Source organism: Manis pentadactyla, chromosome 8, assembly GCF_030020395.1.
Source record: "Manis pentadactyla isolate mManPen7 chromosome 8, mManPen7.hap1, whole genome shotgun sequence".
In the NCBI taxonomy this organism is placed as follows: domain Eukaryota; kingdom Metazoa; phylum Chordata; class Mammalia; order Pholidota; family Manidae; genus Manis; species Manis pentadactyla.
Window position 1 is genome coordinate 73,104,154 of NC_080026.1, and position 27,303 is coordinate 73,131,456.

The 27,303-nt window shown below is 39.9% G+C and overlaps 2 protein-coding genes across 9 annotated transcripts in view; both read right to left on the minus strand.

Annotated features, from left to right (window-relative positions):
- Positions 1 to 12,943, minus strand: part of PAPSS2 (3'-phosphoadenosine 5'-phosphosulfate synthase 2) — an 87,370-nt gene extending 74,427 nt beyond the window's left edge. The window contains exon 1 of one of the 3 annotated variants that reach the window (XM_036924042.2): positions 12,428 to 12,943. In XM_036924042.2, the coding sequence (XP_036779937.2) occupies positions 12,428 to 12,454 (27 nt within the window). In that variant the 5' untranslated portion in view covers positions 12,455 to 12,943. The remainder of the gene's footprint in view (positions 1 to 12,427) is intronic. The other 2 variants (XM_036924039.2, XM_036924041.2) reach the window with 2 other exon arrangements.
- Positions 1 to 27,303, minus strand: part of MINPP1 (multiple inositol-polyphosphate phosphatase 1) — a 190,887-nt gene that overhangs the window by 45,461 nt on the left and 118,123 nt on the right. The window contains exon 6 of one of the 6 annotated variants that reach the window (XM_057505866.1): positions 17,261 to 17,596. The exons of 3 other annotated variants lie outside the window; for them this stretch is intronic. Coding sequence is in view for 1 of the 3 variants with exons in the window: in XM_036924049.2 (XP_036779944.2) it covers positions 23,910 to 23,943 (34 nt within the window). In the remaining 2 variants the exon portion in view is untranslated. Of the gene's footprint in view, positions 1 to 17,260; positions 17,597 to 22,719; positions 23,944 to 27,303 lie in introns of those variants that run through there. 2 more of the 6 variants (XM_036924046.2, XM_036924049.2) reach the window with 2 other exon arrangements.

The following is a 27,303-nucleotide window of genomic DNA, read 5'->3' on the forward strand; positions in this document are numbered from 1 at the left end:
ATGTTCACAGCCCCCCTGAGTTCTCTGGACTGTAGATGAAGAGTCTCTCATCTTTGTCTTTATCATCTGGAAGTGATTTGTTTATTACCCTCCAGGAAAGGCAGAACATTAGACCACAAAGCTGTCACCAGGAATTTCAGAGACCGGTTTCCATGAGGCCCTGGACAGTCACAAAATAATAAGGAGAAGGTGACGAGCTCTCTCAGATGGGTCCATAAGGAAAGTTCTGTGAATTTCTGGAACTAAAATTAAAATGCATCTTATTTTTTATTTAATATTTTTAATAACTCCTAGAAAAGGCAGAGTGACTTACAAGATACATAAAGCATAGAAAAAGCTTATGAATTAGAACTGGATGAGAAAAAGAAAGAAAACAACATAGGGGAATAAAGTGAAATGGCATTATGCATGAAGCTGTTATAAAAAATGGAAAGTGAGTCTCAAATTCACTTCTGAGCTTTCTGGCATGCATTTTGAAGGGGAATACCTGGACAGTCACACAATTTAATTTCCAAAGCATTATACCAAAACAAACAAAAACTCTCAGAAAAGTACAACCCTTCTGATACTAGGAGCAGATAGATATTTCTAAAAAGAGTATCATGTACATAATTAATGAACAGTGTTCAATAATACCATTATAGGAGACCTAACAATGAGTTCCATAGAACATTTTTAAAAGTACTGTTTCTTTTTGAAAGAAAACAATGGCAATACACCAAACACAATTCAACGGAGGCTAATCAAGGAAAGCTAGGTCCTCAGTTGTCTGAATTTCGACGTGAGTGACATGCTAAACAGGCCATTGACCTAAGTCAAAAAGTGAACTCTGGCTACCCCCACACAACAGTACGCAAAGCCAACCAGGATGATACCATGAAAACAGCCATGGCTTTAGATTTTTAGTGTTCCATGGAAATAAGAAGGTAATCTGGGACGAATTAGCAGAAAATAAATGCTTTATTCCCAGTCTTCTCATTAAAATGAACACACACGCAAACAAAAAGGTAGAAAAACTTGAATGTACAACTTTCCCCCTTTCAAGGATCATGTGTTAGTTTTTTAGAAGCACATAAAAATACATATAAGTAGCTACGTTACTGAATTTGTATGTTGAAGTGTTTACAGAACTAGATGTCCCAGTGAAAATGAGGCTGTATCATGTTTCATAGCATACAATTAACTTGGTACTGTCCCAGTAGAAACCCTTCCTTCCAAATACCATTCTGATGTCCCTAGCTTCTGTCTGTTCTGAGACAACATGAAGAACGAGGCCACTGAACTTCGCAAACTTGGACTGTCTCTACTATTATGCTGGCTCATGTGAAAGCCCTAGGGAATTTACCTCATCTCTTCATTTTAATTTCCTCATCTATGATTTGTAATACTTACAACCACTCATTCTGGAGGGCTGCTAGGATAATTCATTAAGAATTTATGAACAAGCTTAGAGAGTATGATAAAAGAAAGGTATTATGCTCAGAAGAACCCTGCTCTAACAGAAACACAACTCATACTGAACTGAGTCCCCTAGAAATATTTAACTACATTTAGAAGACGCCTTAAACCACACAATTGTAGTATTCAGCACAGGTCTTAGCCACCCTTCCAAATAGCCCTGTAAGCATTCTACTATAGGTTGTGTTTTGTTACTTCTATTGGTTTTCTTATACTTTTGCACTGGGTCCTGATATTGAGGCCATGTATATGACAAAAGGCTCCCTGCACCATGAAAGATGAAAATTCTATGCTGAATGGTGGAAACGCCAATGAACCCTCCAGTACCTCCAGAGAACAGGCCTGTGGCTTGTGGGGCTTTGGAAACTTGTACCTTATAAATGCTTGACTATGTAGCTCTCGCATAATGAACAAGGCAAAGGTTAGAGTTACATTTAAGTCACTGCAATTATTTCTAAGGACACTTATTCTCGAGTGTATGCATTCACCCACTAGAACACTGAAGCTTTGTATTATTAAGGTAAAATCTGGGGTTTGATTCCAAACACTACTGCTCCTATAACTGGACACAGAGCCTCATCCAAACTAACATTCATGGCCTTTGAATGGCATTTACTAAAATCCACATTTTTCTAAAGATTGTACAATATCCCAAAAAGCCTCTGAGGGAAATCACTTTCAAAGTGACCACATTATATTTTTAGTTTCTTCACTGCACTGTCCAACCTCCACAAAGACAAAATTAACATGTATGTCTAAGTAATCAGAATAATCTTTATTGTGGTAGTCTCAGTTCCCATTATATCTGTTACTTTAACAGAATAAAAAAGAATGATTGAAAACATGGTCTTCTTAGGAGGTAGGCTCTTACTTAGGAGGTAGACACTTCCAGCTCTGTAACTTACGGTTGTGTATCCTCAGGCAAGTTATTTAAGCTCAATAAGCCTTACAGTTCTCGTCTATAGAACATGGGTAAGAATAGCAACTACATCACAGAGGTTCTTGTGAGGATGAGATGAGTTACTGTATGCAAAGTTCCCTTCCCCTCTGTAGGGAACCCAGTTGGATCAACAAGGTACTTTTCCTGACTAAGGGAGGTTTATAATGCAATCAAGAATTAATATCACAGCGTGATGTTTAAAAGGTTTATTAAACCACAGCCTCAATACTGAGAAGAAAATAGAAGAAACCAGGTGTGTATGATCACCCATATTTTTCCATTCACTTAAGTGGCTAATTGTGCAGAGACAACACATCCTTTTGATGGAATCCTTTTGTATCCAAGGGGTCTCAAACTGTAAAGATGGATTCTGGGACTTAATTTCTATACCATCTCCACCACTCTCTTCACTTAAATAATGTAACCTCTCCAGTGAAGGAGCTCAGTCCTACTTCTACAATTACACCCAGTCAATGCCACGGTCCTCCATATGAACATGGGCTCCAGCCTCTTACACAATGGTCTTCTGGGAATTAGAATCCAGACCTTCTTAGTGCCTGTCTTGGAGGCTATGGGCGAGGTCTGCTGAAATTTGGCCTTTCATTACCTATGATGCTAGAATGAGACAACACCCCAAACGCCATGGAAGATGCCTTTCACAATCTCACAATTTCTAGTCATTGGTGGGCTGGTGGCCTTTCATCCTCTACAAATCAGTACTACTTGGCTCAAGAATTAGCAGCTCTAGTAGAAACAAATCATTCTGTTCACATTTGCTGAATATTGACATAGTGGTTAGGCAATAAAAACTATTGCCCATACTTGTTGAGTCTGAGAACAAAGAAAATTTATTTTCTAATAATTCACTTTATGTCACCAGAAGGGAAAAAAATGGATGTGATGGTGAGGGTAACCTGCATTTGCTAATGTATGCCATTTACACTTTTTAAAAAAAATGCTGGGGAATGTCTCTAAATAGAATTCATTATAATTATCTTGAAATATTAACAGTAGGCAGCTGCCAAAATATTTTACAAATGAAGTGGCAATACATTACTAGTTACCTAATCCAGCTGTGTTTGCTACTTGGTGTTTAGTCTCATTCCCTCTATGAAATAAACAACTTATTAACCATAGAGGAGCTAATACGATTTCAGCTTCTCCTGTGGGTAATGCTCTGAAGACTTACTTCAGTTAAATGAGCTCCCTTCTGACTATTTGTGCACAAATTTGCTTCATGAGATGGTGAGGACTCAGTGAGTAATTATGCACAGAAAAGCTCTGGAACGGTGCTTGTCACATAACAAGTGCTCCATGCTGGTGATAAACAAGTATCAACGGAATAGGGACAAACAAAACCTACTCTAAAAATCAAAACTCCTGATAAATAGGCAAATCCCACAGCTAGAATTTGAATGTCTAGGTTTTATTAGATTTCTTCTTATTCATATGGCTAATTTTAACACAACGAATGAATACCAGAATTTTTATATTTTAGTAACTACTTAAAACATCGTTGTATTAGTGACCAAATGGCCCAAAAGCTGTAATTTATCACATAATTAGGAAAAGACTCTGTTGGAAGTCAGCCATATAGGTAATTTTCCCTGGCAGGACCACAATTACTGTAATCAGCTTCATGGTACTTCATGAACTTTAGGAAACAATCGAAATAGATGGATGTAGAGATAAACCTGGAAATTCTGAGACCTACAACAGTAACTGAGGCTTCAGTGTACAACTGAACTTGGCCCAGCTTTCACCTTAGTTTTATCTGCATTGAACCATATATAATCATTAACGTCTTTTCTTTTTTTTTTTTTTTGATGATACGGCTAAACCATTTGAGAAGTCTTTAGAGTGCTTGAAGTTGGGGGAGTGAGTTAAATTTTCTAAAGAGAAACAGGCTGGCCCATCTAAAGTATTTCAAAATGGTAAAGTTCCATTTTTCGAACATTGCTCTTTGGTTTGTGTTTTCTCCCCAGAATGCCAAAACAAAATGCTGAAGCTAAATTGGAGTGTAATTGTGACTCACTGATAACCAACCTGGGAGTGTTTCTTTCTTTTTTGTTAATTTATGGAAAATATTTCCCAGTAAAACAAAGAAGAAGCAAAGCTGTAGAAAATGGGTGGAGCCTCTTTCAAAGAGAAAAGGGCAAGGTGTGTGTGCAGGTAGATGGTCAGAGTTGCAGCTTAGAGGTAACTGGCCAGGAAGATGGCCATGGGTCTTAGCAAAGCTCTTGAAGAGCTGTGTGTCAACTGTAATGTAAAGGGCTTGAAGATGAGTTCTTAATTTTCTTTCCAGAAGTAAAATGTTCTTTAAAAAATATTTTTTTAAAGTAGGAACAGTCTGAATAGAAAGTAAATAATTTAAAAGTTTACCTTAGTAGAAAAAAGGATTTTTAGAATGTACACAGTCAGTTGGTAATTTTATTGCTTTTGGCCCAAGGCCACTGTCTCAGCAGAGGTTGAAAAATATAAAGGTTGTGGGTGGGGTGTTACAATTAGGAAATACAAATACTGTGCATACAACAGACATAGAGACAGAGTCTGAATGGGCTAAGAAATTATAATTAAAGAATATAAGGGTTTAGTAGCTATAGTCAATTATGACAAGCACAGTTCCTGGTTGGATCATTTAATAAATATTTGGTGAGTGAATGAAGTGAACAAATACATAAGCGAGCATTTGAATGGAGCTAAAAAGGGGAAGGATTTTAGACCTTAAGGAAAACAAAATAATATACAATGGGACCACCAACAGAAGACAAAGAATTAATTCAGGTTTTTAACAGTAGGAAAAATTATGAAAATAAAAATCATCACCAGCGTCTTGAGCTGCTGATTTTGCTAGAAATTGGGAATGCATGAATTATTCATAAATAAACAATGATTGGAGAAGGTGTAGAGGAATGAGGTAATGGAGATAAAATCTCAGACTTTACTCTAGGTGTTTTAAGTCTCTAAGCAAAGCCTGCAAATGATTTTTAAAGCGCATACCTGGCACACATTAAAAAAGAAAAAAAAGTAATTGTAATATTACTAGATTGGATATAGATGCTTGGTGGATAAAAATCAGTATTTTTCATAACAAAACCAAAAAGCCACTCTTAACTGGATATTGAAAGCAAATATTAACCTAGCATAGAAGTGATCACATTAAATGTTTGATATATTTATGTAACTGTTTTAGAAAAGCTTTATAGCAGGTCACAATATACATTTTAATTGCCACAAGTTAGTGTTCGGTGCACCACAGACTAAGCTTGGCATGTTTATGTTGCAATCATGTTTTCACAATACCAGTTATAGCCAATGCAACTTCAGAAGTAAATTTGAAATGCAGAAAGAGTTGCTGATAAGATTTTAAAGGAAGTCACACATGCTAACTGATGGACATCTTTTTACACACCATGTGTTATCATGGGAAAGTTGTATTTCAAGTTTTGGTACAGCGGCTCTCTTGCAAAGAGAAAATGTATTTCCATCTTGTGTACCAATTATTCTATATGGAAAAGATTATTTGGTGATTTTAAAAAGGCAGAAAAGAGAAACAAGAATACCAAATTTGTAATAGACCCAATGTTAATGCTTACTGAACTTCCTGAAAATTTATTTAATACCTATTAGAAGCAAAGGAAGCTTAGACACTGGTGTGAGTCTGAGAAAGGGAGTGGTGACCTGCAACTTGTTCTGGGGTTGGGGAGACACAGGCCAAATGGCTTTGGAATCTTTGAAAGCAGAGGGCACTGGGTGTGCTTCTGATCCTGGACAGACCCCAGAGGAAGCAAATCTGTCTCAGCAGCCCTCAGAGCTCCTCAAAGTTCCAGCGTGGCACACACAAGAAAGGGAGCCTGGTGCCCCCCTCCTGGGAGCAGTGAGGAGTGTCAAGAATCTCAGCCAGCCCCCAAGATGCCCTAGAGCAGCACAGGGTCCTCAGGGTGCCCAGTGAGAGCATGGAAGGAGCTAGGAGGGGTGTTGACACTGAAAGGGCCTTTCAAACAGTAGTGCACTTGAACTGGACCAGAACTAAGGATCAGACAGGACAACATACATCTCTAAGGATGCGACACAGGCTGAGGCCACCAAAACAGGGCGAGTGAGCACCACCCACCCCAGACCTTAGTACTCTGTAGGAAAAAAAGAATTAAATATTTTTGACTTGCATTCTGACTTAAGCGTACTTGTTCTTAAAGTGCTCCATTTATAAGAATGTTGAAGGTGTGACGAGGTATGATATGGAAACGTCAATGATACACAGGAATCAAGGGGAGGCAGTGAGTTTTGTTTCCTGAGATGATGATCTAGGTCATACAGACTGATCCTTCCATGAAAACAAAGGAGAAAATGCAGGTTATAATGTAAAATCATCTAATTAGAAACATCAAATAGATGACAAGATAGTAAGAAACTGCAGGAAAACAAGAACCTTAATGGTAACAGGCAGGGAGTCACTTTTATCTTGATGGAACAGATTCACTGATGGGGCAGATTTGAACTAACTGTGAAAACCTCTTGGGGGAGGTGAAACAGAAATAAAAGCCCAGAACATACCCAAATGGTGAAGACAAAAAGGCCTTTGTCACATTAAGCTGAGGCTCCTCAGATATAAATACAAAAGCCAGGATAACCTACCTCCCACCCCGAGAGACCTCAGGACAGTTGCCCTGGCATTGAAAATATGTATGCAGAAGAGCAGTGGTGTCCCTGAGAACTTATACCCACAAGCTGGCTCTGTTGTGCAAACTGCAACTCAAATTCATATCACCTGGGTGGTCTAAAAAACTGCAAGTGATACATTTAGGTTAATGTGGGTCCCAGACTAGAAGCGCCGCCAGGCACCTGGCAGAAACTAAAGCAAATCCTTTGGGGGAAAAAAGAAGCCATTCATCCTAAGCCTCAAAGAATGTCTACAAGTGATTTTTCAGTGGTAATGACAAATATGCAGGCAAAACTAAACAAGCACACAAGAACACAGGAGAGGGAGAAATTCAAGAAAAATAAAGATCCTAAAAGGAAATTCATCATCTAATGAATTCTGTAGCCATTTATGCAACAAACATTTACTGAGCACCTCCTCCATGCCAAGCTCTATGTCAGGTTGCTGGCATACATGCCACTTCAGCTGTCATATGAACAAATCACCCAGGATATGAAGGGTGAATTAAAATGTCATTGTATTTATGGTCATTTCATTTTAGTTTCTGAGTCCTCCTAAGACTTCCAAATGCAAAGACTAATGAGCACCTCTTACTATTTAGCTATAGAACTAATCTCCCAGGACTGAGATGGGTATCACTGATTCCTTTCCTATGCTCTCATTCCCAAAAGGTTCCACATTCAAGTTAAGCACCTAAGCAAACCACAGAGCCATGTATATTAACAGAAGAGTGTTGAAAGACAAAGATGACTATCTCAAAGACATAAAACTCAGAGTTAACTCCATTTATCTTCAACTGTGGATGTGCAAATTAGATAGATGATCTTGCCATAATGGCCTGAATTGGACAACATTAATTTTAAGCTGGAAATGGTTGAAGGCACAGAGAGGGTGGAGAGAAGTTAGTCCAACATTTACTTTTACATAGAATGTCTTTCTCGGCCAAGGTTGTCTGCAAAATCTTGATACTTGGATTACTTCGGTGCATCCACACTAATCATCCACCTTTCTTGCCAGCTTTTCAAAAGAAGGATTCAAACCATCACCTCTAAACTTCTGCATTTGTTTGCTCTTATTAAATAGTCTGTCTGGTGGTTCTCATTTACAGAGCCTGGGGAATGGTTATGACCTGTACTTTCTTCTTCTTGCCTGCCAGGCCACAACCGTGCGAGGTAATAGTAGAAACAATAGCTACTGCATGTGCAGGGAGGTGGAGAGAAGTTAGTCCAACATTTACTTTTACAAAGAATGTCTTTCTCGGCCAAGGTTGTCTGCAAAATCTTGATACTTGGATTACTTCGGAGCCCTATTCTGGGCCTGGACACGTGCAAAACACTTTTTAGGAGTTATTTGCTTCTCATGACAACTGGAAGGGGTAAGTCATTATAACCCTATTTGACATATGAAGAAATTATAGGCCAGAGAGGTTATGCCCTGAAACAGAGAGATAGAGGGAACAAGAGCATGAGCTTCAAAGTTGGACCGAGGTGAGTCCAACTTTGTTCTGACCTGCTTCTGGCATTTCTCCTCCCCTATAGATAAGGCTTAGCTTTCAGGGGTGCAGATGGCTGTAGGGACAAGACGACACACAGTGGGCTGAGTGCCCTGGCCCCTAGAAAGTTTTGTTTCCCCTTCTTTCCAATGGTTATTCATCTGGAATTAATGCCTTGAGCAGCATCCCCAAGTTGTTTTAGTAGTATTGCACAGAAATGTTTAAATAATGCAAAGGTAGATAATCTCTGACATTGATGGAGAGGTTTAAGTTTTCAATACATCTTCCCTCCTTCCCAACCATTGGTTTGTTTGATCCTATGGAAAATATTTTAGCATCTGTTGACCTTTTTATATTGGTTGTCTCCAGAACCCAGTAATATTGTCTCAGGCCTTGAAAAATGCTAATCCAGGAAATGATTCAAGAAGAAAGGAGCAGGCCTTTGCCCTTCTTTCCAATCCCCTGGAGAAGGTCTACCTCTTTCTTTCTCTTGGTTATCTATGTGCGTGTAGTGGGGGATGCAGTAGCCAGGGCTGGAGGTATGTCAGTGGTGGGAGGGAGGGATGTGACACATGGCTGTCTTTGGTTTCTGTGGTAAGAATGCCTAACACAGAAGGAATGTGTTATCTTTCCTTATGAAAGAACATTTCACTTTTTTTTCCCAAGCTTATGAGTAACTATTTACTCTTCTTCATTGGTCTGAATCAAAAGGCTATATTCATCCAGAGAGTGTAGCAAAAAATCCTGGGAAAAACATATTCATCCCAGTGTACTGCCTGGCATACTGCATTAACTCAAGAAATAGTTGAAGTTACTGCAATGACTGGTGTAAATTGACTGTCATCTGTTGACAGTGCAGAAAAATAATGTCTTGACTCCTTTGAGTCCCTGAAAAAGTCCAGCCTTACTTCTAGGATAGTTTCCTAGATTATTAAGACTCACTTCTCTAACAATTAATTGGTTAAAAGGTCACATATGTGTAAAAAAATGGGCGGAGGATAGGAACAGACAATTCTCCAAAGAAGAAATTCAGAAGACATACAGATGGCCCACAGGCACATGAAAAGATGCTCCACATCACTAATTATCAGAGAAATGCAAATAAAAACCACAATGAGATATCACCTCACACCAGTTAGGATGGCCAGTATTGGAAAGACTAAGAACAACAAATGCTGGAGAGGATGTGGAGAAAGGGGAACCCTCCTACAATGCTGGTGGGAATGTAAGCTAGTTCAACCATTGTGGAAAGCAATATGGAGGTTCCTCAAAAAACTAAAAATAGAAATACCATTTGACCCAGGAATTCCACTCCTAGGAATTTACCCAAAGAATATAATTTCTCAGATTCAAAAAGACATATGCACCCCTATGTTTATTGCAGCACTATTTACAATAGCCAAGATATGGAAGCAACCTAAGTGTCCATCAGTAGAAGAATGGATAAAGAAGATGTGGTACATATACACAATGGAATATTATTCATCCATAAGAAAGAAACGAATCCTACAAGTTGCAACAACATGGATGGAGCTGGAAGATATTATGCTCAGTGAAATAAGCCAGGCGGAGAAAGACAAGTGCCAAATGATTTCCCTCATTTGTGGAGTATAACAATGAAGCAGAACTGAAGGAACAAAACAGCAACAGACTCACAGACTCCAAGAAGAGACTAGCAGTTACCAAAGGGGAGGGGTGGGGGAGAGTGGGTGGGGAAGGAGGGGAAGGGGATTCAGGGGTATTATGATTGGCACACATGGTGTGTGGGGGGGATCATGGGGAAGACAGTGTAGCACAGAGAAGACAAATAGTGACTCTGTGGCATCTTACTACACTGATGGGCAGTGACTGTAATGGGATATGGGGGGAGAACATGACAACATGGGTGAATGTAGCAACCACATTGTTTTTTCATGTGAAACCTTCATAAGAGTGTATATCAATAATACCTTAATAGAAAAAAAGGTCACACATGCGGACAGATTTGTTTCAGCCTGCAAGGTTTCAAAATGCCTTTTGAGAACACTTAAAGCTTTAGAGATTTCATATGCATTTACAGCTGGCTTGCTTTACTACTAGTATCTACCTGGCCTTTTTGGGTACTTGGGATGGTGGCTGGATTATAATTGTGTTGGCTAAACAAAAGTTCAGAAGTCCTATTGGCTGGTTCAAGGGTTAACTTAATCCTATACAGAACACAAATGCAACCCAAACAAAAAATAGAAGGTTCAAAATGGGTAACTGTAAAAACCAAACCATCTGGCCCTCAAATTTCTCACTTTCTCTGGTGACCGGTTTGTAAAGTCCCTGTTCTCAAACCCTCCACTTCATGGGCACAGAAGGGAAGGACTGCCTGTCCCTTCATAACTAACGCTTCATAAAGCCTCCCTATCAGAACTGGGAAGGAATTCTTGAAGCAAACAGGTAGGTGAAAATTAAAACACCACTAATATAAAAAGTTACTAACTGCCATAGCAGCTTGTCATTTACAAGATACCATTTAGAATCTTACAGAAATTAATCAAATTAAATAGGAATAAAATACAAGTGATTTTCACTTAACAATACTTTAAAATATATTGCAATACTGAGTCTCCCCACCTTAAAATCACTCCTACGAAAGGCAGCTGGACCCTGACCATTCTCCCTTCTCAAACCGATGGTGCCTTCCTCCTGGATTTTCCAGCTTGTCCAGTGTGGTTCCTGGAAACCACGGAGCCCCCGCCCCTCTCCCTAGCTACTCAAGTCCACACTTCTAGCCCCTGCAGCCCCTCCACATCCTTCCCCAATTGTTTTCTTTTCATCTCTCCCTGCCCACAGTGCAGAGCCCCTCCCACAAATACCTATCAAAGACGTTCCAGTAGTATTATATAATAAGCATTCATTGAGCACCTACTATATGCCAAGCACAAGTTTAACTATTTCAGAGTGGTCAGCCCACTCAGTAACCACCGTAATGATCTGAGGTAGTGTGGTAAAGATGAGTGTCCAGCAGTCAAACCGCTGGTTGGGATTAAAACAAGGCTTGCAGACCACCTCTGGTGTGGCCCAAATTCTGTCTACAAGGCTCCTTCCAAGTCTTAAGAGTCTATGATAACTGCTGCCATTTTTAAGGATGCAAAATTTACAGAAGCCCCTATTGCTAAGTGAAAAAGGAACTTTTCTCTCTGACAAGCCCTCTATTTCCATAAAAGGGATGGTCCAGATAGATTCTGGATAAAACTGAGCCACCTCAAATCAGTCCCCTCATCTTACTCCACTAAGCCTAGTAGCTGAACTTGAGGCGCCATCCCGATGCCAAGAGGGAGCTGAATCAAGCTGAAGGGTTCAATCCTGCCAGTGTACAAATATAATTTCCTCTTGTAAGATAATTGCAGTTTCCTCTATGAGAGTCTGTCATTAAAATCCACTCCAAGGAAGTTCCATGGACAAAACCTCAATGACTGTCGCTAACGAGTGCCCAGCGACCAGACCTGGCAGGACTGGACTCAGCTCGGCCCACCACCCCCTCAGCCCGCAAGGAGATCTTACAGAAGAAAGGCGCGTCTGGGAAAGCTCTTGGGGAAGAAAGGACATTTCTCATCTCAGGTCCTTTCTCATGATCGGGACCAACTTTGCAAACTCCGGAGGTCTACCTCGGGGTGGTGACCCTAAGGGACGCAGGTTCCCAGAGGCGCCGGGCGGAGATGGACTGGCGGGCAGGGGCTGCCCGGGGAATCCCGGCCGAGCCTCGCCCTCCAGCTTTCCCTCCCCGCGCCCTCCTCCTCCTCCTGCTCCCGGCGCCGAGCCTCCGCCGCGGCTGCGCCTCCTCCCGGGCAGGGTGGAATCCGAGTGCCCCCGGAGCTGGAGAGGAGGGAGGCAGGCGACTCCAGCCTACCGTCTTCTGCTTCTTGACCCCTGACATGCCGGCTGGTGGCGGCGGTGCCCGGCGCGCTGGACCTCGGAGCCCGGCTCCCGGCGGCAGAGACTCCAGGATCCGCGGGCGGCGGCGGCGGCAGCGGCTCTGCCGGAGTCCCGGGAAGGAGGTATAAAAAGGCTCCGCAGACACGTCGCACTTCCCTTGACCGGCCCCTTCTCCTACTCCTCCTCCCGCCGCGCTCCTCTCCGCCCCGTCGGAGGCGCCCAGCCCAGGGGACCCGCCGCTGCCTGGGCGGGGTCCCCGACCCAGCCTCCTACTCGCGGGAGCGGCGCGCCAGGCCTGGTCCAGGGCAGGACCTTGCAGCCCCAGGGACAGAGTGGGGAGCCCCGCGTGCCGCCCTCCGCCTCCCACCCTCGGGGGGTCAGAGCGCCCCCCACCCCACCTCCCGCTCCGGCCCCGCGCCTCTTTCTGCCTCTGGGACCTGCTTGAAATCGCCGGGCTTCGCGGCACGGTCCTTACTGGGCGCCGACGCCCAGCTAGTCCTCATTTGCAGTGTGAACAGCGATGGTTGACATTTACCGGTCCTCACTCTGCACTCTGCTGAGCTTGGCCTTGAGCCTCGTGCGCCCTCGCCCAAGGCATCAAGTACTACTTTCTCTCTGTTTTACAGTTGAAGTAACTGACACATTCAGACTTTCTCAAAGTTATATTCTGAGTGAGGGGATTTCAAACAGGCTGAGGTCAACAGTCCAGGCTCTCTCTACACCAGCGTCATCAAAATGTGATGAAGAAAAAAAAAATCACCTAATGGTTTGCTTGTCTGAGAATTATGCGCAAGGCATGGTGCTAAGGGGTTACATGCAGTCACTTCTTCGAGGTTCACGTATTTCCCCCTTTACAGAGGGGCCAGCCACGTGGCACTGCTCCTCCTCACAGTCATTAAGCAAGACCAGCCCCAGAAATGACCAATGGTGGCCCACAGACTTGTTTCAGTCCATTCCCCAAAGTACTTCTACAGCAGTTCTGTGTGTTCAGCAACTAGGATGGGCTCTGTAGGGGAAAGAGTACGACCTAGACCCTCAGGCTCCAAGGTTTTGTCAGAAGAGGTGAGAGAACTCTGAAAGAAACCAAATGCCTAGGACAAGCAGACGTAAGGAGAAAAGCTCTGATTAGTGACAAAGAGTTTGAGGGGGTTACTGGATGTCACAATCTTTTGCACCTTAATTCCTTGCATGCATACTACCGCAAACAGATCAGCAGGACAGTATCGACCAAAAAACCATGAAGATGCTCAAGGGCTGTACTACTCATTCCAACCTTGGTCTTCCTTCCATCAAAGGGCTGGAGAAGTTTTTTCTAAAGAGGGGAGAGACGAACATTTCTTTCATATCTAATCATATTTCAGGAAGACTGTCAGCTTTCCAGACAGACACCAGAAGCCCTGGGTATTCATTGGCTGCCCTTCTCCATGGAAAGTGGGAAAGAAAAATACATCAGGAGTCAAAAGCTTAAAAAGCAGCCTACATGTTTGTATAGTCTTGAAATGTCATTGTATTTATTTTCTTACTCATTTTGAGAAGGCTTTCACCATTCTCTTCAAGTGAGCAGCTAGACGGAAAACACCGGGTTTGAGTTTCTGCCCTGCATAGGAACATTTTGGATCTCTGTGGTTTAAACAGTAACATCCCATTCTAATTTCATTGGAGAAATCCTTTTGTACAGTTCCAACCATATTATGAACCCTGCCAGATCCTGCCCAAAGAGAAAAGGTAAATGAAGTATGGATAAAGAAATAGCAATTTGCATGATTGTTGTATTTTTTTCATATTGCCTCTAACAAAACTGTTCTCTTGAAACAGAAGGAGAGTAAGGGCAAATCCCTAAGGGCTACTTACTGCAAAATAAACATATGATTATTTAGACCCGGGAGAGGTTTTGAGATCATTTGTCATTTCCTTATCCCTGTATTTTACATATAGGCAATGCAAAACTGGTGCTGAGAGAAGGGAGGCCATCTGACCTAGTCACTAGTTAGGGGTGGAGTTGAGATCAAGCCCCAGCCACCCAACTATCCAAATGCTCTGTGCACTGAATCACTCAGCCTCTCGACCCCATGATTAATTCTCGAATAGTACTTTGGAACAGACATCCTTTACTACTTCCTCAGACTTACTGTTCCACACAGTGAAGTAGGAGGCCTCAGGTCTTTTGGATGCAAGCTGAATTGTTTAAGATCCTTTAATATCACAGATCATCATTTAGTTGTAATTCAGCATGGCAACTCACTGAAAAGTAAAATAATCATTTTGTTTGTTCATTTTTCCAGGGTCTTTCTTTTAAAGGTGATGTCTTAAATTCTTTTTCATTTCACTATTCTCTTGCTCCAAGGAGAGGATGTTCATTCCAAAAAGATATGAGCAACGAGCAGCTTAATTTTTGGAGTTCATGATTTCCAGAACATCACAGCTGCGAGAAGACTCATCCACAGTAAGGGAGGAAGAGTTTAGGCCTGTGCATTCGTATGGACACACCCTCCACGCCTTTCTGGGTCCTGTTCCCTCCAAGCCCTCATTGTCAATCACTGTGGCCTACATTGTACCAAGTTAAGACCCTTGATGCTACTCACGATATTTGCATGAGGGTTCTTTTTTGCCATCCTATTTTCTTTTCTTCCATCCAGGAACTGCTAGGCTTTAATAATTCATTTCATAAGGTAGTGTTTACTATTTCATTCTTTTTTTTGGCACCTCCCCTGGATGGCCCTTCTAAATGAACACAGCTACATTGCCCCCTAGTGTCTGTAATGCATAAAAAAGACCTAATTGTTGAAACCCCCTGTACAAAAGTTAAGTGCAGCAGTTCCCTTGGGTGAAGAGGCCCTTATTGAAAGCCTTCTAGGCCAGAAAAACAAGGCATCCTACAGTAGGGAAGGATATATTCATAAATGATTTATCCAATATGGTGTTAACTCATATGACTCAACACCAAAAAAAAAAAAATCAAATAACCCAATTAAAAAGTGGGCAGAGGACCCGAACAGATATTTCTCCAGAGAAGAAATACACGTGGCCAACAATCACATGCAAAGATGCTACACATCGCTTATCACCAGGGAAATGCAAATCAAAACCACCATGAGGATCACCTCACCCCAGTCAGAATGGCCGCTGTCCAGAAGACAAGAAGTAACAAGTGTTTGCAAGGATGTGGAGAAATGGGAACCCTGCTACACTGTTGGTGGGAATGTCAGTTGGTACAGCCCCTGTGGAAAGCAGTATGGAGGTTCCTCAAAAAACTAAAGATAGAAATGCCATAAGACCCAGTAATTCCACTTCCAGGAATTTATCCGAAGAAAACAAAATCCCTGGCTCAAAACGATGTATGTACCTCTATGTTTCTTGCCATATTACTTACAATAGCCAAGAAACGCAAGCAACCAAACTGTTCAACAGATAAATGGATAAAAAAGATGTACATATATATACCCAGTGGAGTATTATTTAGCCATTGAAAGAAGAAATCCTCCCATTTGCAACAACATGGGTAGACCTAGAGGGTGTTATGCTCAGTGAAATAAGTCAAACAGAGAAAGACAAATACCATATGATTTCAGGTATTTGTGGAATCTAAAAATAAAACAAAATGAACAAAATAGCAAATTCACAGACACTGAGAAGTGACTGGTGGTTATCATGGGGGAGGGATTGGGATGGGTGCGTGGAGAGGGTGAAGGAGATAAAGGGACAGAAAAATTCTCAATCGTAATATAAGTTGGCCAAAAGTGTGGTAGTACAGCATGGAGAATATAGCCAATGATTCTGCAACATCTTCCTATGTTGACAGATAGTAACTGCACTAGTGGGGCTGAGGATTTAATAAAGTGGGTAACTGGTGAACCACTGTGTTGTGTACTTGAAAATAATATGATTGTATATCTACTATATTTCAATTAAAAAAAAAAAAGAAAGTCCTGTAGGGTCCAAACACTCTTGCCAGGCACAGGTAGTACCGAGATAGGCAAGATGAGGTCCCTGCCTTCAAGAAACTCACAGCCTAGTGAAAGAAAAAGACTCTGCCCTCCAACCCCTCCCCAGTGATTTCAATACAGTACATGACTGAGACAGGTAAAAATGATACATGCATGCCTTAGACACTGTATTTTGACCTAAAACACATGCACTTAACGAATCTTTGACACAAGGCTAAAGGCTTCCATTGTGGTAAGGGTAGGCTGATGGGAGCTCCAAAAAAACACTCTCAGGAGGCATCTTCAGGGACTTCCAGTTTGGAATTTTATAAACTGGAGCTTACAAAAGAGCACGTAAGGGCACATAAGGGCACGTACACGAGAGGGGATTCCTTCAAGATCTCTACATACTCCACCCCCATTTTTGTTTGTTCTCTTCTCTATACCTAACCCAGCAGTACAGTTTTTAGCAGCTTCTCTCTCCAAAGCCTCCTTATGTTCTCAAAGGAAACAGAGCTCTTTCTTTTCACTCATGTGCTATTCAGTAGTTACATCTAACTAAATGACTGAATCACATTCACAGGTTCAACTGGCATGAATAGATTTGGGAACAAACACAGTGGTGCTAAGTAAGCACCCAGCTTTGGGAGCAGGGGTGCAGAAGGGTGGGGGTATTTCAGTTCACCCTACTGTCAGAGAACATTCTGTCTGCTGTGGGCTTCAGTCATTGTCCTTTCCAGAAAAAATGGAGAAGATGGATTCAACTGGCCAGTCAGTCAGAAGAAAGGATATCAGAGGAGGGGCATCCAGTTCAGATTAGGAAGGAGGGAGAATGAAGAGAGAGCTCAGATTTTCCCAGGAAAGATGATACAGGAACTGAGACTTGAAAGAAGGGTAGAGTTTCGCCAGCCCACCTCTCCCCAGCGTGTGGTGTGTATGTAAATTTAAAGGCAGAGAGCCCCATGAAATAACATGGAATGTTGAGAAAATTGTAAGTATCTGTATTGCTGAGTTTAGCAGATACAATAGAAGAGCCAGGGAAGATGGTGATAGAAGATCTGCCATGTACACTCAGGCAGCAGCGTGATTCTGCATGCTCTCTTCTTCATGCTCAGTAGGGTGTGGTGGTCATGTGGCCGGCCTCCCATTTGTCAGTCAGTCATTGCATGACACTTCTCATGTCCCAGGATGAGAAGTCACTGTCCTGAGACGTCCATGCTCTGTTAAGGGAGATGGATATGTACACACAAAAAATAAATGCCAAGAAAATGTGATTAGTGCTGGGATAGAGGTATCTGAAATAATAGGAAAAGGACACACATACATGGCAATGACTACTGGACCACGAAGGGATTAGAATTGGTGGTGATAATATAACCTGGGTTTTATGGATAAAGGAAAGCTAGATAGGAAGGTGAATTGTCACCATGCTGATGGTCCAGGCTGCCTGGGAAGACATTTCCAACGACATGAAGCATTCATTGCCTACCCTGGGTTCCCTGTGCCTGCTTTCTGACATGCCCAGACTGTCACTGAAGACCCAGGAAGAACAGAGAAAAGCTGCTGACAGCCAGACTGCAACATGAACCCTTCTTACCAAAAGGCTGCCTGCAGAGGAAAAGCCCACATTCCCAGGCAAAAGTAATGCTCTTACACTATTTCCTGGGTGGAATCCAATCCAGTTTGTGTCTATTCTTTGTATTAGTCTAAAAAGAAGTACATTTATTGGTATACACATACATTATGCAAAATAGAAATAATTCAACAAATCTTAGTGAAAACAAGTTACATTTGTTCAGTGTCAGGCAAGTCAGTTCAGTTAATTAATTGGCTGAATTTTTAGCCTTCAACAGGTTCTTTTAAAAGGTGTTTAGCAGGTGGAAGGTAACTTAGTATCACTTACAGGCTTTAAATTATTAGGAAAATTTCCTAAAATTTTCTGAACGTAGTATCTTAAGAAATTTTAAGGGAATGGAAGAAGAACATAAAGAAGAAAGAAAGAAAATTGTGATATTTGGCCTAAAATTAAGAAAATACCATAAAATATGACATTCAGAGAAAACTGAGTTATAATTTGAGAAATTTGTCTTTGATTATGGAAGGAAACATTCCATTAAGAAAAAAAACTTACATGGGGCCACATAAGTGCTCTTTTTTCCAACATAACCAGGAAATGGGGTGATACAATACATCAATATTATAATTATTAGAGAATGTCATAGATACCATAAATGGATGGTTAGTTTGCAAGTAAGTGGAATATAACATGTTGAGCATTATTTAATTCATTAGTGTATCCCAAACCTGGAAGGATTTTGCAAATTTGGGCAGTTACCTCACTAGAAGATATGCAGTAAAAAAAAAAAAGGTAAACTCTGTCTCTCTTACCCACTCCCAGCCCCAGCCCAGAGTCTCCCCTGCAGGCCGCCTAGGGTTGGACACATACTTTGCATTGCTAACGCATTCCAAGGGGACCCTGATGCCACTGCTCCAGGAACCATGGTTTACAGATCATTGCCTTACAAACAGGTCTTCCAACTCACCATACATTTTCATTTTTTATAGAAAATATGGACTATAAGTAGAAAGAGAAGAAATCAGTATGTTGGGGAGACAGCCTTGGATAATATTCTTAAAAATCATCCCACTACGGTGAACAGGGAGTTCCCTGCTCAGAATAATCATTAAAATCACATTGGAAGATTTGGGGGAAAAAAAAAATTTAGCTGCTTGGGCTTCCCTTCCCCCCTCTCAGTGTACAGCTCTTTTGCGTGTGGCCTGTAGCAGAATATGGTAAACGCTGGGGGCAATTCTATTTGGCAGCCAGGTAGGGGAACCACTAATCTAGCCTAGTGGTTCTCACACTTCACCACTCACAAAATCCCCTGAGATGTTTGCAAAAATACACATTCCTGAATCGTTGGAATTGCTCTGTGAAATCACTCAGCTCTAGTTCCAGTTGAGGATTTTTAATCTGGTTGTGGAGCTTTCCTCCTACATGCTTTGTTTATTCAGAATTTTTTCTTTTTCTCTAAAGGCTTTAGGCTTAAAAACTAGGAGAATACTCTGGTTATATTTCTATTTCCCATCTTGAGCCTAGAATATTCTTATTTAAATGGTAGATGGCCAGGATGGGAGAATATTAGGTGTGACATATCATTTAATGCTTTACAAATAATGTCCCATGATACCATTTTTTCTAACATTATTTATTGAGTAAGTTATTGATTCTTCTACTGGTTTGTAGTGTTTGCTCCATGATGTACATGTTAGCTGGCAGAGTCTCCCCTAGCAATTGTGGAGTACTAAATCCTTACATTTCTCCATCAGGGAGGTCCTATGAAAAGCAGCTCAGTTACAAATTATAACTTGGAATTTTTTTGCCCATTTCCTCTTCCAGACTACTGAATTATTTTGTTCAGTAATTATTTATTATACCTGGCTCCCTGCCCTGTCCCCTAAAATTGTATAGGGTTTCAATTAAATTAATAGTTAAATTATACTTTGATTTGGGAAAAATTGATCTAACAGTTGAGTTTCTTCTCTACTACATGCTATATCTATTCAGGTTTTTTTGAATCTCATACATGCAGTAAAGTAATTCCTATGGAACTATAAACAGAATCTCTCACCCCCTTCCCCCTTCTTTCTTGTTTAGGAGGAATGCTGTGGATTATTATATTTGGTTACTTTCTAAAACTTAGTTATTTACTTAAAATAATAAAACTACATTCCTTTTTTTCCCCTTAAAAATGTAATTCAGACTGTACTTTGAGAACCAGTGACCTGAAGAATGGAATCAGAGGTCAGTTGAGGCATTCTTTGGTGGGGAGGGGGCTCATTTTCTTCCATGAGTGCTTAGGCTGGACAGGCTCTTACCTGCAGATGGTCTTTCTCCAGGTTTCTGAGCCATGATACAAGAGTGGGCAGGCTCCATGAAAGGGCTGTGAACAGGATGAACCAAAAGAATACTACACTTGAGTCAGAAGACCTAGATTCATCTCCTTTTGTTTGTCTAGCAAATTCCTATCTTCTACGTGTTAAGGGTAGGTATGGGAGCTGGACTGAGGATGGCCCCAGAGCAGCCTTAGAACTTATTCAAGTCATTCACTGGGACTTTTCTGTTGGAGCTTTGGAAAGAGGCCTTTCCTTTCTCAGGAAGTGTCAGTCCTGTATATAAACCCAGAGATGCTAGTGGCCACGCCTCCTCCCCTGCACAGAAATCTGAGTGTGACAGAAAGCTGGGGAGGAGACCTCGTAGTGTCAAGATCTCAGTCTCTGCCTCATTTCCCAGAACTACCTGGCTTTCTAAGGCTCTTCTTCTGTTCCTGTGAGTTACCCCAGTAGCCTTCCAACAAATATACCTGCTTATTTTGATTAAGATCATTTGAGTTGGGTGGCCTTCCTTGTGACTAAAATAGGCCTGATTTATTTAAAACTAGGATCACTGTGTAAACTACATAAAGGGATATATTTGTGAAATTCCCACCATGGTACAAATAGTGTTCAGTAAGTCTACAAACTGAATTGAATCAAGTATAATCATTTGGAATTGTCCTTTTGTTTATGACAATGCAGGATTTCAAGACTGATGAAAAATTTTATTATAATTTCTAGGCTTATTTCACATTTTTAAAGGTATAAAATAGAAATGACTTGAATCCTCCTCCAAAATTTGCAGATGCTCCAAGACATAGGAAATAGATGAAATTTTCATGTTACCACATTTTCAGTTGGCTTCAGAGTTGCCAATTATTGTAGCCTAAATTATTTATTGCAGTTTATATTGAAACAATAGTTTATTGTAGAACATATTAAATCTATGCTTCCTTTGAGGCATGGTTTTAATGATACTCTGTGTGAAATGTTTCTGCTTCTAACTGTCCTTCAATTCTGCTCATTTTTTTATTAACATTATTTTATTACAAATGACATGTTTTCTTGGCTCATGCTCCACCTGACCATCACAATAATTTGCAACCTATTTAATTAGGTTGTCAACTGGATTGCTAGTGCTGACTTCTATAGAGTTGTTCTATTCTGTAAACACCATGAGAATCTGTCAGAGATTATTTTGCTTTTTAGTTTTAAAAAGGAATATATTTCCTTTATCTGCCAGAAACACAGGACACAGAGCTCTTTTTCCTATGTAACACCCAAAATTTGTTCCTGCAGCAGAAAAGTCCATGTTAGCGGCTAATGAAGTTCTGATATCACGACCAGGAGAAACAATGATCTGGCAAACAGGAAAGTCATTATCTATTTAGTTGGTAGCCAGGATCTAATGTAGGGCCAGTTAATGTAGGACTGAACATGGGTAAACTCTACCCTGAGAAATCTATGTTCAATGTCCTCTTTCACCTTCAAGATCTGACTGTAGTTCAGAATGATCAAGGGAGTGGCCTAATGTAAAGTCAAGGATTCTTTCTCCCAGCCTGCCACCAAAATAAGATCAGTGGTGGAGTATGGGGCTCCAAGTACGACTTTAATGAAGGCATTCTTGCTTTCTAGACAAAGGCATGGGAGCTACTTTGGCACTTTTAGGAACAACTGTCAGGCTTGTTTTCCCATTGGAAGACTAACCTCAGAAAGTTCCCAATGTACTAACAGGTTCTACGCCACATTCCACTTATTACTCAGCTGTTTGCAACTTTGGTTCTGAGCAGACACAATGTTATATATTGTGTCACTAGGCCTCCTCTCAACAGCCCCCAAGATAAAAATTATTTGGTCAATAAAACACTTGAAATGTGGTATATGTACCATAAAACAGGAGAAAATATTTTTATAGAATGCATAAACTCAGAAATTACTCAATCCAGAAATCATTCTTTTATCTTCATTTGAATGCTGGAATTTGAGAAAAAGAGTTAATTAAAGAACATGAAATGGTGAGATGTACCAAATCTAAAGGAAAGGACTTCTTGTGCATTTTGAAGGATTTCTAGGTTGGTGGCTCTTTATTCTAATTCCATGACTTTCCCTTTTTTTTCTTTTCAAATCAAAAATGTATCCACCAATCACAGTAAGATACCACTTCATATTAAGATGGCTATAATTAAACAAGACAAACAATAACAAGTGTTGGTAAAGAGAGGGGATAATTGGTAACCTCACTCACTGCTGGTGTGACTGTAAAATGGTGCCATTTCCTTACTTTGGAAAACAGTCTGGCATTTCCACAAATAGTATATTACCTAGAAATTCCTCTCCTAGTTATATATCCACAAGAAATGAAAACAAACGACCACACAAAAACTTGCACATGACAGCACAGAGAATACAATTAATGACTCTATAACATCTTACTACATTGATAGACAATGACTGTAATGGAAGAGGTGAGGTCTTGATAATATGGGTAAAGACTGAACTACTGTTTTATGTATGTGAAACCATCATAAGATTGTAGATCAATGATACTTTAACAAAAAATTACTCAAGCAAACATGAAACAAAAATACTTGTACATGGATGTTTATAGTACCTTTATTCATAATCACCCAAATGGGAAACAATATAGATACCTTTCAACTGGTGAATGGATAAATTGGTGGATGGATGGACCACATTTTACAGGCACATCCCTATAATGGGATAGTACTTAGCCATAAAAAGGAAGAAACTACTGATTCATACAACACGGGAGAATCTCAAAAGCATTTTAATAGCTGAAAAAAGCCAGAACCAAAAGGCTACACATTGCATGCTTCAATTTAATGACATTTTAGAAAAAGCAAAACTATAGAGACAGAAAACACATCAGTGGTTGCCAGGGATTGAGTTTAGGAGAGAAGTTTCATTTCTAAAGGGCAACATAAGAAGGTTTGTGGGGCTAAGGGACTTATGCTGACTGTTCTGTGCCAAGACTGTGGAGGGAGATACCAAGTCACTTTTGTCAAACTTACAGAATAGTACACTACAAAGAGTAAACATTCCTGAATGTGAACTTTTAAAAAAAGCAGTGTGTGTGTGAAATCCAAGAGGAATACAGATGATAAAAATGAGCACAAATGTATTGTAAGTGAATGACATGACCATACTGAAGAGGGAGGTAAAGAAAGGAATTAACCTAAGTTACATTAGAAAACAGTATTTTTACTGGCTTCTGTAAGGCTAACAAACTGTACACAAATATTGTATTCTAGATATTGTTTAATTCTAACAGGGATATGTGCTAGCAATTCTGAAACTTTTTTACATGTGTATTATGTTTGAACAAATAAGTAAATATTTTGTAGGTAATGAGAACCAGCTTTCTCACTATCAGTGAAAAATAAAAAATTACAAATGAGGAGAGAAAGCTAGAATGAACCTGGTGGTATTGACTTGAAAACAGAGATATTAGTGTGAACACATAGGTTTTTAATATACATACACACAGTAGCTTTAGAAATGTAGATTTGTTAGTATATATGCTTATGTGTCCTAGCTCTGTCCACTGAGAGTCTAAAAGCACTGACATAACAGTAGCAATGAGCACACCTAGTGCCCAGATCTTGATTTCTAAATATCATTCTTCAATAAAAGCAATCAGGGCTCCATGGATAAGTGGTTGAATCTAGGGCTGGGGCAGAAAGAATACAAAGTGAGGCTAGAGCAGAAAGTAAAGAAGTGCTTAAAAAAAAAAAAAGCATGAGGGCATGGGAGCCCACTTGGCCAAAAGCTAGAAAAATTTTGAGCCACAAAATCTATAATTAATATGACGCCCAGAGAAAAAAATAAGCATCTCAGTGTCCATACTGCTATAAATAAATGATTGAATAAATAAATAGTGGAGAAGGGACACATCTTTCTTTTGAGAGATTCCAATTAATAAATTTAGATATAATGAGGGAAATCATAAGCCACCATACAAATAGTAAAAAGGACACCACAATAATAATAAACTAACTTTGTAATTTTCAGAGGTTCCTTGGAACAGCTCAAAAGAGGTTCTCTTTCCTTATGAAAAGGGAGATATTTTTTCTTTTTTTTTTTTATTAAGGTGTCATTGATATACAATCTTATGAAGGTTTCACATGAGCAACATTGTGGTTACAACATTCACTCATATTATCAAGTCCCCTCCACACCCCATTGCAGTCAGTATCCATCAGCATAGTAAGATGCTGTAGAGTCACTATAAAAAGGGAGATATTAAACTAATTAGGCTAATTTGATTTGTTATATTACATGGGAAGCAATATCAAATAAGAAGTAATTATATGAATTTCTTTAATTTCAGTAATTATATGAAATTCCTAAAGTCTGATATGTTTCAGTAATTATATGAAATTCCTAAAGTCTGATATGTTCTGGTATAATTCCAGTAAATCACTTAAAAATATTGTGTGTCTCAGAAATAATCAAATTTCCTTGTCTATTCCATTACAATGAACTGTCATGAGATATTTAATAAAAGACATTTTTAAGTTGTTTTCATTTATAGAGAGTTACTGTTTTACTCTGATGCCATACAAAAGTATTCCTGTAAAAGTGCTTCATCTTCAAGAAGACTCTTTCCTAAGGCTCGAGGCTGGGGCAACTTCTGACATAAGTCTTTGACTGTGGAACTCGTCAAATTCCACTTGAACATATGTGAGGGAGTTTGTACAACAGTTTCTCTCTCTGAGGGCTGGTGGTTTGCTGATGGACTGAGTGTCTCAGAACTTCTCTGCCCACATCTTACAGCATCACCAAAATTTTGGAATTTTCCTCACTAGTACTCAGGAGTTTTCATCAATTACTGTTGACTTTAGCTTCCTGCCATGCCCTGTGCAAATGGGAATGAATGGGGGTAAACTGAGGCCTATGCCTTCAATCAGAAGGTCACAATTTACAAATAATATCAAATATTCATACTCAATTGTAAATTCCATAAAACCAGTTCAGTCTCATGGAATGCTTTCTTGATTTTTTGCCATATTCTTGAATTCATAGTCACCCTGTATGTATAATTCAAGCATGATCTGACAAATGGGGTTGCATTCATAATCTGTTCTTTTCTCAATAAATGTATCATCATTAGACCTGACACATGATCTACTGTTAACTATTTCTCACCCTCATACAAACTGTATTCCTTAAAGTGGAGCCTCTTTCAGCTTTAGTACTGCATATGCCAGAACTTCATAAATGACATGAGCAACTTCTTTATGAATAGTAAACTACAATGAATAGTAGCTTTCATATAGTGGAAGAATATTTCTTCATTATTTTTTTTGTGTGTGTGCTATTCACAATGTAACAGCCACAGACATTATTCATTTTTTAAGTTTAATCTTCATTATTATTAACATTCTTACCATTACTACCTTAAATATAGACCAGAGGTCAGTGAAATCTTCATGTCATTGTCATCCCAGTCAGTCATTCATGCATGGATGGCAGATCTGCTTCTCACTATAATGGCAGAACTGAACAGTCGCAATAGAGACCGTATGGTTTACAAAGCCTAAAGTATTTATTTTCTGTCACTTCCCAGAAAAAAGGTTCCTGATTCTTGCTCTGGACAACCAAAAAACAATAAAGCAAGCCTCGATTCATAGCATTTGCTGATTTCTGTAGTGCAAGTATACCCACCAGCCTCGGGCAGGATTCCTGCCTGGTCTGGGCTCCCTTCTTCCCCCTATCTGCCACTCCTGAGTGGGCTGAAATAATAACACTTCAGTTCTAATCAGGGGGGCTCTGATGTGGCCCCTCCTACTCCCCTCAGAGCACTTCTAATAACAGCTAGCAATGCATCAGATCTCTTACCTGAGACCCAGGAAAGTATACAGATTACTCCTCTGCCTCTTGGGCAGGCTATTAACAGTTCTATCTACACCTGAATCCTTGCAACATTTTTCACGGTCCATTCAGAAGAAATACCAATTTTCTCAAAGGTGAGGATTAGAACATTTAATTTTTTCTCTCTAAAAGAAACACATCACACTCACATATTCTGAGTTATGAACCAAAGATATTTCCATATTTTGAAGTAGTTCAAAGGAATGGTGTTATTTTAAACTTGTAGCATAAACAACTGGCTCACCCCATATACAGTGTGAGTAAACCTTACAGAATAAACAGGAGTGAGAGTGCTTGTAGGAATAATTGTGATGCTAACAATACTCATTTCTCTCCTGAAATGTTACTACACTACAAAGTGCAAAGAGGGCTTTAATAAAATGAGATCCTGGTAGAACTCCTATATAAATCAATTACTGGGTGCTTTCCACCCATTCTAACTATTCACTTCTCTGTTCATATTGGTATGTGAAATTTTTGTCTTTATTAAAATGAGTCAGCCAAGTTGGGAATGTTTTTTGAGTGGAACTGAAAATAAAATGCTAATAAGTAGAACATATATGTACTTGCATCACAAAAAACACTTGTGTCTAATAGGAGTTGTGAAATTATTTTATCTAAAATCATAAAAAAGTATTCTAATAGGAAGCAAGTATTTTAACTCATTTGTCACAACATTTATCCAGTGATGTTTAATTAGGTAGTAGATTTTCATAAGATACAAACATTCCAAAAAATGATGGAGATAAGAGGGCATCTTAAAATAATTCATAGTGCTCTTTTCAAGAAAGTTTGAGGGAAAAAAATCAACTGTGGGACTCTGAATATTTACCCTATCTAAAAAAAAAATTCTGAAACTTAGTCCTATCTATTCCATTCCTTAATCCACTTGGCCATGGGTACTTTTCTTCATATTAAAATTCTGCTGAGAAAATATTAGCTAAACCCATGCATGGTCTAATGATTGTGTTCTTTTACAAATATAAATTCCCTAGGTGCTGCAACAAAGTGAGGTTGTGTTGTTAAGATGAATTTGTTGTTTTAGGCCCAGTTGGCTCAGTCATGACAATGAAGCTAGTGCACAGAGCACTTGACACTCTTCTAAGTGTTTTACGTATATTAACTTACTTAATCTTCACAACAACCTACCAAGCAG